The sequence below is a fragment of the Neltuma alba genome, unplaced genomic scaffold (assembly GCF_004799145.2).
Source record: "Neltuma alba isolate B1F8T4 unplaced genomic scaffold, ASM479914v2 tig00004267_pilon, whole genome shotgun sequence".
Taxonomy (NCBI): domain Eukaryota; kingdom Viridiplantae; phylum Streptophyta; class Magnoliopsida; order Fabales; family Fabaceae; genus Neltuma; species Neltuma alba.
The window spans coordinates 174,361-191,609 of record NW_021633628.1 but is presented as its reverse complement, the minus strand read 5'-3'; the positions used below and the strand labels follow the sequence as shown (position 1 = coordinate 191,609).

At 33.4% G+C, this 17,249-nt stretch overlaps 2 protein-coding genes across 4 annotated transcripts; both read right to left on the bottom strand.

The window, feature by feature from the left end:
• Positions 1–7,854: 7,854 nt before the first annotated feature.
• Positions 7,855–10,640, bottom strand: LOC114744119 (F-box protein At1g10780). The gene is made up of 4 exons (XM_028932308.1): positions 10,534–10,640; positions 8,883–9,626; positions 8,515–8,795; positions 7,855–8,302 (listed from the first exon to the last, which is right to left on the bottom strand). The coding sequence occupies exons 2-4, from the start codon at positions 9,622–9,624 to the stop codon at positions 8,066–8,068; spliced, it is 1,260 nt and encodes a 419-aa protein (XP_028788141.1). The 5' UTR covers positions 9,625–9,626; positions 10,534–10,640; the 3' UTR covers positions 7,855–8,065.
• A 2,211-nt stretch (positions 10,641–12,851) lies between these two features.
• Positions 12,852–16,938, bottom strand: LOC114744112 (RHOMBOID-like protein 10, chloroplastic). 3 transcript variants are annotated; one of them, XM_028932297.1, is made up of 10 exons: positions 16,308–16,532; positions 16,028–16,226; positions 15,507–15,763; positions 15,225–15,279; positions 15,068–15,148; positions 14,885–14,981; positions 14,727–14,794; positions 13,854–13,952; positions 13,428–13,469; positions 12,852–13,242 (listed from the first exon to the last, which is right to left on the bottom strand). In XM_028932297.1, exons 1-10 carry the CDS (start codon positions 16,322–16,324, stop codon positions 13,087–13,089), a joined length of 1,071 nt encoding a protein of 356 aa, XP_028788130.1. In that variant the 5' UTR covers positions 16,325–16,532; the 3' UTR covers positions 12,852–13,086. The 3 variants fall into 3 exon arrangements, with proteins under 3 accessions (XP_028788130.1, XP_028788131.1, XP_028788132.1); XM_028932299.1 differs by having other exon boundaries at positions 13,119–13,242; positions 14,723–14,794; XM_028932298.1 differs by lacking the exons at positions 16,028–16,226; positions 16,308–16,532 and adding an exon at positions 16,683–16,938.
• Positions 16,939–17,249: the final 311 nt, after the last annotated feature.

The following is a 17,249-nucleotide window of genomic DNA, read 5'->3' as shown; positions in this document are numbered from 1 at the left end:
TCAAAGGAAGGGGAGGAAAAGAGGAGAGGGGAGTAGAAAATTTTTCCCCCTCCACCTTAAAATTGAGATTTTCATTTGGATGTAAGCAAAGGACGGAGTAGATTGACCATTCTTTGTAGTCAAGTTAATTAACCAATTTGTAATTTTTGAATTTTCTAGAAAAAGTTTGCTCAAATTGGATTGGTATCAGAGTGAAGTTGCAATCTCCTTTAGGCTTATAATTTTTTTATCCAACAGCTTTGCTTGTTTTGGAGTTCATGTGTATGACTTCCATGTATTCTTGAGAGAATTATACTACCTAGCATAAAATATTTATATACTCTTGTGTTGTTATGCTTGGAATTTTTAAATCATTGTTTTTACTGGATATTGAGTTTCATATGCTTAGGGTTGATTTTTTATTATGTATTTTTTATTACTTATTTGGTTCTATAATTTTTTAACCAATTTGTAACTTCCAAATTTTTAAGGACAAATTCCCATTGGATCCACATCAAATTGGTATCAAAATTAGACTGCAATATTTTAATAACTCAACCTTATAATTCTTTATCAAATAACTTTGTTTTGGAGTTCATTGGTGTTTTCCGAGTTTAATTTTGGTTTACTAGGACAAGTTGCCTAACGGGTTCATATCATTATTTAGAATTCAAATTCAGGCCTACAAACAAGTAGAGCTCTTTTGAGATGCTGTTACAAGTTGCCTGTGTAACTACTAAAAAGTATGATTTGGTCAATATAAATAATAAAAATATTGAGCCTAACTTGGGTATAAATAATGTGTCTTCTAAAAGAGCTCAAACAACATTGGTTAAAGAAAGGATGAAGGCTCTTAAATTTGTGATAAGGAGATGACATAATAAGGACCAAAATCTCATCAATTATGCCATCAAAGATTCCTCAATGATACATGAAGGAAAAAGAAAGTCTAATGATTTGATTGAAGGTAATATCTTTATTTCAATTGGCAAATCATATGTTTCAAAATTAGTCTTATAGTTTTGTTATGGTTTACTTGATTGACTACTTTCTTTGTGTAGCAGAAAGAAGTCAAAAAGTGCAAGACTCAATGATCAACAAGTCTTCAAGAAAGACTAATACACTAAAGAGAAAATTAGAAGAAACTATAAGCTACAAAGAGTGGATTGAGGCTATAGAAATGAAGAGAAAGAAGAACAATAAGAAGCTGGGTAGCCACCAAAATCCACCACCACCAGGCTTGTTGAAAGAATTTGAAAGAAAGATCATCGATGAATATGGTGGAACAAAAATCACGAGTCATACAAAAATCTTTATCTAGTGCTAATGTGAGCAAAGGACATAGTCGAGTCACAATTCCTTGTAGCCAAGTAGAAAATTTCAAGTCCTTGGTTGATTTAAATGCATGTTCATTGGATTAATCCTAGTTCCAAAATTACTTCTTTCTTTTTTTATTATCTATCTTGTATTACTTATTCTTTCACAATTCTTTAACCAATTTGTAACTTCTAAATTTTTTAGAATAAATTCCTATTGGATCCACATCAAATTGGTATCAGAACTAGATTGCGATATTTTAATAACTCAGTTTTATAATTCTTTATCCAACAACTTTATTTGTTTTGGAGTTCGTCAGTGTAACTTTTGACTTTAGTGTTTTGGGTTCTTGGGACAAGTTGCTTAATGAGTCCATATCATTTATAATTCAAATTTAGAGCTATAAAACAAGTTGAGTTTTCTTGTCTTTTTTGTTTTTCTTTTCTCTATAATACCCAATCCCATTCTCTATTATAATTCACATTCATATCATGACATGTATTGCGTGTGCATTCATGCACATGTGCTTGTGTAAATATGTGTGTATGCATGTGCATTGTTCTTGATTAAGCTCTTAAGCAAAGGTAAATTACATTAACAAGCACTAGATAATATATTTCAATCAATCTAACACCTTAATTTTTGAAAATTGATTTTTGGGAAAATCACTAACAGGTCCCACAGAAGACAATTTATTACTCTGAGGTCCCACGAAATGTCAAAATCACTGACAGGTCCCAAGGGACCTCAGAGTAATATTTTCGTTTTGTAAAATGACATTACTGCCCCTCATATTCCAGATTCACATTTGCTCTGTCATTATGATTTACAACCTCAGCAGCGAATATTAACAACCTAATGAGAGGGCGTTAACAACCCTAGCAGTATCCGTTAACAACTTACTTTATAGAATTATATAACCTCTACATAAGAGTAAATTATAACCAAATAATATAATACAACAACTTTAACACTAAAATGGGAAGCTTTTTGATATCATTAAGAATTTTAACTAGATCCAATAGGATTATAGTAATATTTTAATGCGAATATCCATTTACAAACTCAACAACGATTATTAACAACCGAATGAGAGGGCATTAACAACCTAAGCAGTAGCCGTTAACAACTTACTTTATAGAATTATATAACCTCTGCATAAGAGTAAATTATAACCAAATAGTATAATACAACAACTTTAACACTAAAATGGGAAGCTTTTTAATATCATTAAGAATTTTAACTAAATCCAATAGAATTATAGTAATATTTTAATGCGAAGATCCATTTACAACCTCAATAGCGACTATTAACAACCGAATGAGAAGGCATTAACAACCTAAGCAGTATCCGTTAACAACTTACTTTATAGAATTATATAACCTCCACGTAAGAGTAAATTATAACCAAATAATATAATACAACAATTTTAATACTAAAATGGGAAGCTTTTTGATATCATTAAGAATTTTAACCAAACCCAATAAGATTATAGCAACATTTTAATGCGAAAATCCATTTACAACCTCAACAGTAAGTATTAATAACCTAAGGAGAATTGTTGACAACCTTAGCAGTATCTGTTAACAACTAACTTTATCGGATAATATAACTTCTAACTATAACTAACTAAACTATAACTAAATAGTCTTAAAATTAATCTTATATAGTTGTTAGAGGTTATATTATCCTATAAAGTCAATTGTTAATAGATACTGCCTAGATTGTCAACAGCTCTCTTTGGGTTATTAATACTCACCATTGAGGTTGTAAATGGATCTTCGCATTAAAATGTTGCTATAATCCTATTGGGTTTAGTTAAAATTCTTAATGATATCAAAAAGCTTCCCATTTTAGTATTAAAGTTGTTGTATTATACTATTTGGTTATAATTTACTCTTATGCGGAGGTTATATATTCTATAAAGTAAGTTGTTAACTGATACTGCTTAGGTTGTTAATGCCTTCTCATTCGGTTGTTAATAGTCACTGTTGAGGTTGTAAATGGATCTTCGCATTAAAATATTACTATAATCCTATTGGATCTAGTTAAAATTCTTAATGATATCAAAAAGCTTCCCATTTTAGTGTTAAAGTTGTTGTATTATATTATTTGGTTATAATTTACTCTTATGTAGAGGTTATATAATTCTATAAAGTAAGTTGTTAACGGATACTGCTAGGGTTGTTAACGCCCTCTCATTAGGTTGTTAATAGTCGCTGCTGAGGTTGTAAATCGTAATGACAGAGCAAATGTGAATCTGGAATATGAGGGGCAGTAATGTCATTTTACAAAACGAAAATATTACTCTGAGGTCCCTTGGGACCTGTCAGTGATTTTGACATTTCGTGGGATCTTAGAGTAATAAATTGCCTTCTGTGGGACCTGTTAGTGATTTTCCCTTGATTTTTTCCCCTCAAATGATTGATTTGATTGAGTTGGGAAAAAAAGATTTCATTAAACCCTAAATTCTTGAAATTTAAACTAAAAGAATTTAAGACATTAGATCAGAAACTCAACTCAGAACACAAGAAACATGCTTCTATCATAGAAACAAAACGATAAAATAAAAACTTGAAAACAAAAAACTCAAAAAAAAAAAAAAGATGATAATATCATGTTCGAAGTGAACAACGAATCGGAGTTTTGGTTTTTAACATGAGCCAGCATTATTTAAGCGCTTGATATATTGTGTATCGTATTTTTACATATATATATATATACGTATGTATGTATGTATGTATTGACAGAATTGTCATGAGGGAAAGAGAAAGTTTCACGGGATGTCAAATGATGAACTTAAAAGGATTTCGAAGCTATCAAACTTTCTTTATGGACTAACGTAGGCTGGCGTATTCTGTAGAATTCTAATCATTTTTGGGTTATAATTTTAAAGGCTAGATAGTTCCCTAAATGTGGGTTTCTTGAAGGGAAAAAATTTGGAGTTTGTAGTTATCAAATACATCAATTGAAGGTATGCGTGGAGATGCATTTTATAAAGGAGTTAATAATATAACGTTAACGTTGTAAAAAGGCAAAACTATTTTTAAACCAGTCAAAACTTTCTTGAATATGATAATGTGGCATTACCGTTGGTGAATTAAATGCAAATTCCAGCTGAGAGACCTTTATTAGAGAGGGGGATTTACAGCATTAATAAGGACTCAGTAACTTTGATCAATTTAGCGCCTTATTTATTTATTTTTTTGGGAAATTTAACTTTTTTTCTTAAATAATTTATTTCACTAAATTCTAAATTGCTGGAAATTAAACCAAAAGGATTTAAGTCATTTAATAAAAATAAACTAGAAAACGAGAAACATGCTTCTGAAAAGCTGATAATATCAGCTTCGAAGGGAACAACCGGACCAAATTTTAGATTTGACATGAACCAGCATCATTTAAGTACGTGATACACACACACACATGACAGTACAAATTAGATAATCAACTTTTTTTAAGGAAGAAAAAACTCTCAGATTAGGAAACTACGTTTGTTTCCCAATTCAGAGAGGACTATACAAACTTTGATACCAAGCTTTCTCTTGAGGCCGCTTTCTATTTGTTTACTCAGAAATCTTCTTTCCCATTTCACGTTCACCACCATTAGTCTCTCATTCAACATTCAGAAAGTTAACTCATTTCAACTTTCTGAAGCCACAAACAAAGAGAGCGTCACACTTCAACTTCCACTCTCTTCTGGGGTAAGTTCTTCTTCTTCTATTCTTCTGATTATTCTAATATCTGGAATTTCGAATCAATTATGATACCAAATTCAAGTGTTATAACCAGAATAGAATAATGTCTGTTTTCATATCACATAAACAGAGCGTCCAACCGGCTGAGGAAACTGTTAAATAGAGAGCACAATTTCATACATGTTTGGAAAAATCTGTAAGCATTTTTATTTCACCTTTCTCCTCGTCGTCGTCATCATCATCACTACGGCAATTGATTGTGTGAAATGGAATGGAATGGGGAAAAAAAAATGCAATGCAAAGTCATGACCTTTCCATGATTGTAATTGAATGGGGCCTACGACTTCATCATTGGCTTTTAACCTATTTAATTTTCGTGCTCATGTTGTTGGGGAATGTGAAATTAGTTTAATTCTATAATAAGGCAAGCTTTTGTGCCATCAATTTTTTTTCCCAATTTGATTAAGGGTGAACTTTTTTTAATTTGAGTCACTTCTTGACATCAAATTGGGTTTATGTAGATTATCTTTTTGCTGAATTTCATTCTTTTGGACAATACACACACATCGGTCTTGTAGTGTCAACTTGTAGTTTTAGGATGGATTTTAGTTTCGGATTGACGTTTTACTCGTGATTACATAAATGTTATATTATCCAAAAGAGATGTCACATTGGTCTTGTAGATTATATTTTAGTGATTATTTGCATCTTTTAATTTAAGTATAGTAAACTCAAAATTACTTATACTTGGAATGATGTTATGAGAATATGAAATTTAATTTTAGCGTAAATAATGCTATGAAACACCGTTTGTATATTTTGTTATGTCTTCTTGTTGATATGCTTCTTAAGTTGTATTTAAATTTCACACAACAAAAGAGATGTCACATTGTTCATGTGTGTGTGTAGATGGATTTATCTGAAATTGTAGTTAAAGCTGATTAAAAATTGGACATTTTTGTTTGAAATGTAGAAAAAGGCAACAGTGAGAATGTCTGATTTATTGACTATAGAAGATTTTGAAGGCATAAAACAAAGTCAACATAATTTGAGCTCTTTTGAGATACTGTTACAAGTTGCTTCTATTGCTACTAAGAAGTATGATTCAACTAATATCAATAATGAAGCTATTGAGCCTAACTTTAGAAGAAATAATATATCTTGTACAAGAGCTCAAGCAATAGTAGTCAAAGAGAAGATGAAGCCTCTAAAACTTATGATAAGGAGGCGACGTAATGAGGAGCAAAATCTCATCAACTATGCCACTAAAGCCCCCTCAATGATGCATGATGTGAAAACAAAGTTTGATGAAGGCCTAATAGCCCATGAAAATTTGATTAAAGGTAATGTCTTTATTTGAATTGATGAATTGTATGTATGATTCAAAAGTTAGTCTTAAAGTTTTGTTATAATTCATTTGAATGATTGATTGCTTTCTTTGTGGAACAGAAAGAAAACAAAAGGCGCAAAACTCTGTGATAAATAAGTCTCCAAGAAGGATTGAGACACTAAAGAGAAAATTGGAAGAAACCATAAGCAATGAAGAGTGGATTATGACTATGGAAATGAAGAGAAAGAAGAACAAAGAGCCAAGTAGCCACCAAAATCCACCACCACCAAGCTTGTCAAAAGAATTTGAAAGAAAGATCATTGATGAATATGGTGGAACAGAAATCATAAGAGTCATACAAAAGACTTTGTCTGGCACAGATGTGAGCAAGGGACATAGCAGAGTCACTATTCCTTGTAGCCAAGTTGAAAGTTTCAAGTTCTTGGATGATGATGAGATGACCCAGTTAAGGTTGGGGCAATCCATTACTGTGCCTTTGATTCACACACCAAGAAGAGATGGGGAAGCTCTTCCTCTTGCAGAAACATCAATAGAATTTGGACAGTGGGATTTGCATAAATATAAGAATGATTTTCAGAAAGTAAGTTATCAATATGTGTTGAGAACTAATTGGAACACAATAGTTTTAAGGGATGAACTCAAACAAAGAGACACTGTTCAAATTTGGGCATTCCGTGATGTTCAGAACGAGCTTTCTATGGCACTTGTCAAGCTTTGAGGATGACAATGATGATGATGAAGAGAAGCAAAGTAACAAGTCAACAGAAATCAATGTAACAAGTGTTGTATGGCATTTGTTAAGATTTGGGCATTACATGATGTTCACAAGAAGCTTTGTATTGCAGATGTTAGTGTAGGACTCTACTAACACTCTACTAACATAGTCAGACTTTGGATTCCCATTAATTTCAATAGAATAAAAACAGAAATCAGTTCATTCTTCAGCTTCTTTATGAGTTATCATAGGTTAGATATTCTTTTTTTTATTATTTGCAACAATTAATTTAGTGTTCGCCTTTTCTTTTGTTCTGCTTAGGTTTTGTCAATCATTTAAGTATGAAGCAAGCTGGCATAAATCAATTAAACAAACGACTATAAACTTGTTTATTGACGATCTATTTTGTATTTGGTGGTTTAGCTAATTTCTAATGACATTAAAAATAGAATTTCAAATACCCTTACTAGTTGGGCATTGATTAATGATACAATATTGAAATTTTGAATTGAATTAAGATTGATCTATATTAATTAATCCATGTTTCTATATGTCATCTAAATCAACAAAGTATTTACATTTTTAGTTGTTGATCAATAAACCTTGGATTAATAGTTGTGCAATCCCAGTGGCATTCCCCAATCTCATGTAATTTTTTCACCAGTTTCTCTCTATTTAATCTAGCTCCCGCTAGCTAGATCCTTTGTCTGCATTTTGTTGTCATGTACAAAATTGTAAATTAAAATCAGAAAATGCCAAAGAAAAAAGGACAAGAAAAAGGAAGAAAATGAGAGTAGCAGCACTAAATCACAGATGAAAAGGATCATCTTTTGTTTTCCAAATTTGCTAACAGAATAGCTATGAATTCTCAAGTTAAGGGTTCAAGACTCCAAGCACAACAATGTTAAATAAATCTATTCAGCATTCAAGTTGAAGAATGTAAATCAACATGAAGTCTCTTAAGAATTATGGTTCAGGAAAAGTCAAAAAAAAAAAAAAAAAAGCTTATTCTATTCGAACAATCTTGTGGTTCTGGTATGTGAATTTGCAAACCTCATCAAAAAAATCATCTGCACTACTATGGCTGCTTTTCATCTGAAGAATCTTAATAACCATAGTCCTCAAACTCTTCCCATATTTCAGAAGGGATTCAAGAGTGCTCATTTTCTGTTCAGCATTCAGTGGTGATCTCACCGTGATGACAACGTCCTCCAAACATGGAATCATGAATCCAGAATCCACCTGTAGAATATATAAGTGAGCATCTCCACTAGTTAAAATGTTATAGAAGATTGAATAAAAAATTCCTAATAAATATATGAATTGTGGATAAATATTTTAAGAATCAATGTGAGGCTGAGCTGTAAAAGACATCCACAACTCATTTTCTTAATAAAGAACCTTGCAATAGAGATCAAAATGAAATCTGACATCAAAATGCTTTCGGAAATTACATGTTTCAGACTGTTTTTCTGACAAAGAGCTGCAAACATGGCTCCATGAATGTCGAATTTGTGCAGTTTGGGATGGCTGTTGAAGAAGTCAACAAAATCAATCTCTGGGAACGGTTGAAGAGCCTCAAAATCACCAGTGAATTCAACCTTCATGTAGAGATGCTTCACTTCACTTGACAGTTTCAGCATTTTGCATATGGCATCCCAGCACCACTGGACCCCTCTCATAGTCAAAGACTCTAGAGCCGTGAGTTTTCCAAAATCAACCATGTATACTCTTCCTGGAAACAGTTACCATGTAATGAAACGTAAGATGAGCAAAAATGGAAAGGAAAAACATAAGTAAGGACAACACAACAATGTACTACCTGCATTGTTAGAAATTGAAAGATTCCTCAAATGATTGGTTTCAGGTACCCGGATCCAACTACAGCCTTGTACCTCAAGGGATTCGATCTTTGGGGATTTTAGACTAAGAGAAATGTTCCCCAAACCATAAAAATCCATTTTGCATTCCTCTAGATAAGGCAAATCAATTGAGACTGATCTAACTCCTTCACATCCAAGCAGTAACAACCTAGTTAGATAGGGACATGACCGAAGCACCACACTCAGCACAGGATCCTCCAACCTAGCACCAATTATTTCAAGGTTCTTGAGGTTTTGGAAGACATCCCATTTTGGGGAATTGACCATTAACACACCCCATAGTTTTAGAGATTCCAAATTCCTTGCTGCACCCACACAGTCCAACTTTGATGGGTTCTCATTCAAAGCCTGAGTGTCAAGAATATTGTCCATTCGGAGCTCCAGCTGGCGAAGAGATAGACCTACAAGTGATAGCCAGGACGCAAGACCAGCACAAGAGAAAGGGCTATACACAACTAGCTCTTCCAATTGCACAATTTGTGATATCATTCTCCTTACAATGTTGTCAGGTGTTTCCCCACCAGAATTGTTGTCGAATGAATTGCGAGGGAAGTAAAGGGTTTTGATATAAGGCAGCGAGTCCTTCCATCTCTTGGAAACACAACTGCAGGCTGCTACATCTCGGGCATTATTGATATGGGACATGATGAATTGAAGAATAGCATCCGGAAGAGACTCCATTGCTGAAGACAAGAATGCAAATGAAAATTATCAGTACATAGATAGATCCAAGCTCATCTTTCCTAATTGGATAATAAAAATAATTCTAAATCAGTGTATGAACAATACAAAAATTGAAATGAAGACTGCTATCAGACAAAATTGCATGTATCTAGGCGAATCAGATATAAAATATCAATAGACCTACATTTACCTTGCTCTCACGACCTAGTTGAATCTCACTCTCCAAAAATATCTTACCCTCACAGTGTCCTTATAGTTTACTTCTAATGCCCTGAGGGATCTGATCCCAATGAAACTATTGAGATTTTCTATTGAGAGTACTTTTCTTGCAAACTATTTGGGAGTTGGGAACATTGAACATTATATTATAACGCCTCACTTTAATACCCCTAAATGAACTAAGACGTATGGCCAGTAATGACAGTCCTGTAAACATAAGAATTTTCCATGAACAAGGCATTCGAAGAAGTTAAGCCGAATATAACTAAAAGCAATGTTGCGCAGAGTTAAACCTTTCAAAATCTACATGTGGCTGCTCCATAAGCAGTACCGTGGTATATAAAAGGGGGAAGAAACAAAACAGATAGGAAATAATGAAATGTGATACACTCTTCCAATAAAAATCAATTTGATATGGAAAATGTGGAAATCTTTTGCTTTCAACCCTTACTTCTCAAGCATAATTACGCAAACCCCATATAAGATCTAAACCATTTCATCATAAACCAACAAAGTAACCGGCTCTCCCCACCCCATTCCCCAAGATTAAAAGAAAAAAGTAAATCCAATTTGCAAGTAAGCATGCTAATACAGGAGAAACAGACGAAGTCCAGCTCAAGCAGCAAGGAAAAGAACAGCAGAGACAGCATAGAATTGAGAAATTTCAATATGCGAATCGAGAAAAACCTGCAGTGAAGAACCCAGAAGCTCAGATTTGAGCTCGGATCTTCGATACCCAAGTCCACCCCTCCCGCCGTCGAAGGCAGTGTGTCAGACTACAAGTAAGAAAGAGAGCAAGATTTAAGCTTTGTTTTCGGGTTTTGTGTTGGCTCCTATTTCGAAATTTAAAACCAGAGCGAGGACCAACTCTGTGAAACTTGAAAATTTTGTCGCCGTCCGTAGATGCAAGCGTTGAGAAAAAAATTTAAAAAAATAAAACCAAAAAAAAAAAAGTAAAGAAGGAAAAGAGGGATGGAGCGAAATGAATGAAAGCCCGCTTTCTTTTTGAAGCATTTTGAAATCTTGTGACCGTTCAAGTAGATGTACCCCCCCCCCTCCCTCACATGCATTCCCTCTGGCTCTCATGCCGCACCCCCACACGATGCTACTCGGGGCTCCAAATGAACCGCTGCGATCTAGTGGGTACTAAAACGCTTTGTGATCGTACGGTTATCTTGGCTTTTAAATTTGAATGGCTTGAAAGCAGTGTAGGTCAGCACAAATATTGATGGTGGGTAGGAAAAAAGAGAGGGAAGATAATAATAGATTGATTGACATATCTTTATTTTTTTAAAGTTATTTGTTATATAAAGTTTAGTGTTTAATAATATATACCATGGCCAAAAATAATAATATATGGATGTTTGATATATTTATGATTGCAACACTTAAATTTTTTTTTTTTAAGTTGAGATAACACTTAATTTTGTATATAGGAAAAAGTACATTTATAATCATCTAATTTTATACAGAGTTTCAATTTAGTATATTAATTTAAAAAATATATATTTTCAATCTTACTAATCTTGTTAGTTTGTTGTTACTTTCATTGTTATTTTGAAAATTATAATTGATATATTTGTATTTAAGAATTTTTTTGATAATAGTATTAAGATTAAGGGAGTATTTGGATGGAATTTGATTTTAAAAGTGATTTTATAATATATGAAGTAAATATGTAAAAAAATTTATCTTAATTTAAGAAAAAATACTTTTAGAAAGCAGTTTTGGCAATAACTAAACACCTCCTAAAAGCTGCTTCATTCTCCATTGAAAAATAGAACCCAATTCTTCCCAACATCTTAGGACGTGTTTGGAATAGCGGTGCAAAACTATTTTTTTTCAATTTGACTTTTACAGAAGTCAAATTGAGTAAAAATCAGATAAGATAATGTGATTTATGTTTGGATTAGGTTTTAGAAAAAAGTCAGTTTGAGAAGTTGAAACTTGTTTGGATGATAAATGTAAAAGTAAATTTGGATGTAAAATGACTTAAAATAATATAAATTTTATTAAATAGTACATATTTAATATTAGATATATATAATGTGACTATTTTTTAAGAAGTAAGGAAAATAAAATTATTAAAAGTAAAGAAATTTAATTTATTATTAGAAAGAAATTATATATATAATGTGACCATTTTAAAAGAAGTAATGAAAATAAACTTATTAAAAATAAGGAAATTTAATTTATTGTTAGAAAGAAATTATATATATAATGTGACCATTTCAAATGAGGAGTGTGTGTGTTGTTTTTTTTTTAAGTGAGGTGAGAGAAAATTCATGCAGGGTCAGGTAGGTAAAAAATTTTAACACCCAAATAAATATTTTAACGGTATTTTCCAACGCCCTCAGCACTAAAAAAAAAACAGCTTCAAAAGAGCTTCTTCCAAAGTCCATTTCAACCTCAGAAGTCAGATTGATGAAATGTGAACCCAAACATGTTTTAAAGCTGCCTCTTAACTTATTAGATGGGGCCCAAACGTGATCCCAAACACAACCTTAATTTACAAACCATCAACCTAAGTCACCTTTCCTACCTACTAAAATTTATTGCTCCTTCAACCCTTTATGTATGATTTAATTATTGAGTTGATTTTTGTCTTAAATGTAAGACATATTTCTCATATTTATCAACTTTTTCTAAATCATTTTTATTAATACCCCATCAACCATAATCAAATAAAAAAAAAAGAAAAGATATTAAAAAAGATGATTATGATATTTAAAAAAAACATGTCATATCTTTTATAATTAACTTATCTAACTTTTTTAATTTAATCAATTTAATTAAATACGTCTTACATTAAAGACTAGAAGAATATTTGGGGATAAAAAAAAAAAGCCCTCACACTTTTCCTTAATCATACATATTACTTATTTAATATTAAAAATTAACAGATTATTTAACACCACATTTTGCTTTTCTTTTACATTAAAAAGACATTGAACTCCAAACATAATCAGTTTATTGAATTACTTTTTATTTGAGGCAACTAAAAAGCAGAATCAAAAAAAAATTTTATTTTTTTCCGCTTCTGAGCATCTGATGCCTCCCAATCCTGTCTGGGCAGCGCTGAGATTCAAGCCTCCTTCCACCATTTACACGTACAAAAGAAAATATCACAATGAATTCATGAAAACAATTTCTACAGTCAAATGGATATTATACAGAATACTTTTTTTTTTCCTTTTCATTTTCAGAGTGTGGATAGAGACTATAGTTGTGTGGATCTATCTATTTCCATTGCCTAGGAAGTCTCTTGATTTGGAAGATATTATACATTGGTGCCCTATCAATGAACACTCTTCTTCCATCCCTAGTTGTAGATTCATGCTTCCACGCTGGTCCAATCAACCAGGATGCAACGGCTCCACCAATCAAGCCCCCTAACTGACAAGCACATTGTCAAATTAAACATCAAAATCACTACAACATGAAGTTTTATTACCACGATACAAACCAGAATAACTGCATCTGATTACACCAAATTTACTAATGAAATACTATCTCCAGACCTATTAACTATAACTTGATTCTTATGAGATGGTTATGAGACGGGGCAATGTGATGCTTACATGACCCCAGTTGTCAATGCCATTTGATAATAGCCCAATGACCTGCAATAGATGATCATCGTCAAATCAAAAAGATGCAAGGAAACAGGGTCCTGGATCATCAAGTATCAACTAATGTAAGTAATTTTCCCCAAATATTCAGAACGAAACAAAAATAATTTCTAATAACATGCACAACATGCATTTCTTATCGAAGTGTATAATGCTAGTCAAGATATGTGAGATTCAAAAACAGCATTCTAGCAAGTAGCAAATGCTATATCTGTTCCAGGAATAATCAGGCCTGTGAAATGCGAATTAATGTAAAGAAAAAGGTAGCCAACACAAAAGGAGCTGGCCAGCTTTAGAAAACAAATCCCGAGTTACTAACTGACAACTCATTATAGTGGACCTTGAAAAGAAGTCAAGACAGGGAAAAACACTTACCATATTTAGGACAATTACATTCGCTATATGCTGTAAATCTTCTTTGCCTCCTCCTACCAGTTCTCTGTGCCTCAACACAAACACAGCAACTGATCCAACCTAAATCATGCATAGCTGATTAGAAATAGAGGATAAAGAAGAGAAAACAAACATATCCATTTTCGAGCTACTCCTACAGATGAAGGTAAACCATTGAAGTCATTGAGACAGATGCGAATGTGAACAAATTTTAAGTAAGGGGGGGAGAAATGACGCAAGTTTTCCCCAGCATCATCAATAACCATCCCTTGCCACACCATTTGCTTACCTCATATATATCATTTTCCTTTTTTTTGTCCATAGTAAAGGATCATAAAAAAATTAGCAGATGCTAGTAAGCATGACTGTCTTTAGGTATTTGATGAATTATAATAACCCCACCCTGATCATCCTTTGTCCACGCTTCTTTTCCTCCATCACTTTTTATTTGTACAAGACAGATGAAATTGAATCAGTTGTGTTTGTCATTCTGTGGTGTTAATTTGTATGTCAGTGGCATCATTATAGTCTAAACTTTTTCCAGTTTAAACATCCAATGCCATAACTGATGAGCCTTTATTCAAAGTTGATGGTTGTCGGAGATGAAGATACATATTATACTATACAAGGGCATTAACAATCTGACATAACCACGGAACTTCAGTGCCACTGCAAAAGATAAATTTTCAAAATAGTTTTTTTATCTTGTCCAATGCAATTATAAAGGGAATCAGCTCCAACAGTTGAGCTAGGGGGAAAAAAATGAAAATACAGATAAATTTATTAAGTCCATCATCCACACAGTTAAAATTAATATTTGATTTGGATCACAAAAGAATGTTTCAAACAACTTACCAGGCCGAAAATCGCCCCTGATGCACCTACGGCAGGCATTCTGCAGTACCAATAACTCATTGCTGAACCTGAGTTTCTAGAAATTATGGGATCAGAATACTTGTAGGTGAGCACCTATTGGTTTTTTTATTTGTTGAAGTAAGAATATAAGCCATTACTTGCAATTGCTGAGACAAAGTAAACCGCAAGATATCTCCTAGGACCACTGAAATTTTCCACAGTGGGACCAACGGAATTTAAGGAGTAACAATTAACCTGCAGGAAACAAGTAATAATTTTTAAGATACAGGAAAAAAAAGACATTCACAAACAAGATTCAGGCAAGAAAATCCAAACCAGACCATAAGGTGCCCAATATTTGCATGCAAAAAGGAAGAAGTGGCAAGCCTCCACAATTGTCCCTTGTCAATAAGACTGTTAATCTAGCAATACACAGTCAACAAGTAAATATGTAACAATATTAAGGAAGTAAGTTCAAATATTTAATGGCAACTTTACCTTAGCTCCCCACAATAAAAGCTTTCCTTGTGTTGCAATTTGTGCAATATACATTCTGAGATCATGGTTCATAAATAATAAGCCACTAGAATAGCTTCTATGTAAATTTGGTCCCAAAAAAAAAAGTGTACAAGACAAGTGGCAAGGAGAATTAGAATAGTAATATAAATAATAATAATAATAATCCTTAGTGGACTCGCTGTAGCAAGCTACAGGCAAAAAACGGGCAAACAAATTTTGTCTGGAAACAATAAGCATCCAGGCAAACACGCTGATACTCACAAGATATTGGCAGCAAGGAGAATATTAGTCCATTTCCTTCCATTGAATGGACTTTGGCTGGACATCTTGGAGTTAGACATCCTTCCATTTCCCAGGTTTGCTCTATGTTCTCCCCCATTAAAGAAAGAGAAACTAATTGAACAAGTGGAAGTTAAAACATCATTTGATAATTGAAGAAAATTGATTTCTTTAAACTGGAGGGCTCTTTCACACCATATATCCTTCCATCTGAATACATGATTCAAGGGAGGGAGTTTCTGTGCAAAAATGAGAGAAGAGAATTAGAATGCAACCAGAGAACCAAGAGAAAAGATGTAACAACACAATTCTAAATGGCAAAACACGCAAAAAGACTAACAGGCTATAAAAAGGAAGCTTTTTATAGCATGTTAGTTGATATGGAGTTTGGGAGAGCCATACTCTTAAGGTTAAAAGCTCACTCGTGAAATTAGAGAACCCAAGATTCATAAAAACTATACACTAGAATCCCATAATTCTAATGTGACGCCCAAGGGTCATACCTGAAGCATCCCATAGGTTGAGGGAGAGGAAAAAAGACAGGGAGAGAGCGGAGGGAAGTGCAAGGTTATGATTCCACAGATATGAACCTTAGGAAGAGCCAATCCCAAAAAGATAGCGCAGGGGATTAAGTAAACGCAGGTTCGCATAAATCCAAGATTAAAACTCCATAATTTCCAATGGGGGACTTGAGTTCCAAACCTTGAAATAGGATCCTATAACTGATAAAATTGCTAGCAATCAAGAAAATAGCTATTTTCCAATCAAAGATGCGGTAGGCACCTAAACAGCAATGGCATTCCCTTTTCCCTTTCTTTTGGGGGGAAAAAAAGAAAATTGGCATTCGCTTTCACACAGCATCACAAGCAACATGAACCCAGTAACACGATGATCATCTAACATCCCAGTTATCTAGAAACTCAACTACTATCCCACTCATGAAGGCTCGAGCAAACTTCAGCTATCCATAGTTTATTATCGAAGTCTTTGATAATAAACCAAGAATTAAGAACAAACCTCCTAAAGAAATGGATAGTCATGACACGTAACCACCGAAAGAAAAGGCGAAGTTATGTCGAACATGTTGCAATTGCAAACGCATTGTCATAGAATGCACTCTGAACTAAAGGAGAAAACAAATTTTCAAATTAAAGGGACCTTGAAACAGGACTGGAGGAGGAACCGTAGGCGGAAATTGTGGCCGAGGCGGCAGCGGAGAAAGTGACCAAAGTGGAGGGAGGTGGCGGTGGCGACGAGATCAAGCGGACAAGGACCCTCCTTGGCCACCGGTAACCAGAAAGGGTTAGGAGCAGCCGAACCCAACATGATCGTTACAAGGTCAAAGACGAAGACAAAGACAGACGTATATTCGATGCACTGGCCACCACTCAAACGAACTCAGTTCTGTGATTGATTTGTCCCAGTCCCGGTGTACAACGAAAAGAGAGAATTTTAAAAAAAAGAAAAATTAAAAACAAAAAGGAGAAAAGAATCAAGTTCTTGGGATTTGGCAATTTGCACGTTTGAACAAGAAGTAGGTGTCTTTATGCTCATTTCCCTGAATCTGTTATAAATTATAATAACCTTAGTTGTTCATTTTGTATAATTAATCGTTTTTATAAATAAAAAAAACACAAGAAGTAGCATGTCTTTATATCAAAAACAAAAAAGAAGGAATCAAATATAATTACCAAACTAGAGAAAAATAGCATTAAAATAGTTTAT

Excerpts from the sequence above, each read along its gene's own strand:
- LOC114744112 (XM_028932297.1), bottom strand. Across the intron at positions 15,764-16,027 it reads CAACCTATGGGATGCTTCAG|AAACTCCCTCCCTTGAATCA; the intron begins GTATGACCCTTG and ends ATTTTTGCACAG. Across the intron at positions 14,795-14,884 it reads CTTTGTCTCAGCAATTGCAA|GTTCAGCAATGAGTTATTGG; the intron begins GTAATGGCTTAT and ends CTAGAAACTCAG.
- LOC114744119 (XM_028932308.1), bottom strand. The coding sequence starts at position 9,624 with ATGGAGTCTCTTCCGGATGCTATTCTTCAATTCATCATGTCCCATATC. Across the intron at positions 8,796-8,882 it reads TTCAATTTCTAACAATGCAG|GAAGAGTATACATGGTTGAT; the intron begins GTAGTACATTGT and ends AACTGTTTCCAG. Across the intron at positions 8,303-8,514 it reads AGAAAAACAGTCTGAAACAT|GTGGATTCTGGATTCATGAT; the intron begins GTAATTTCCGAA and ends TATATTCTACAG.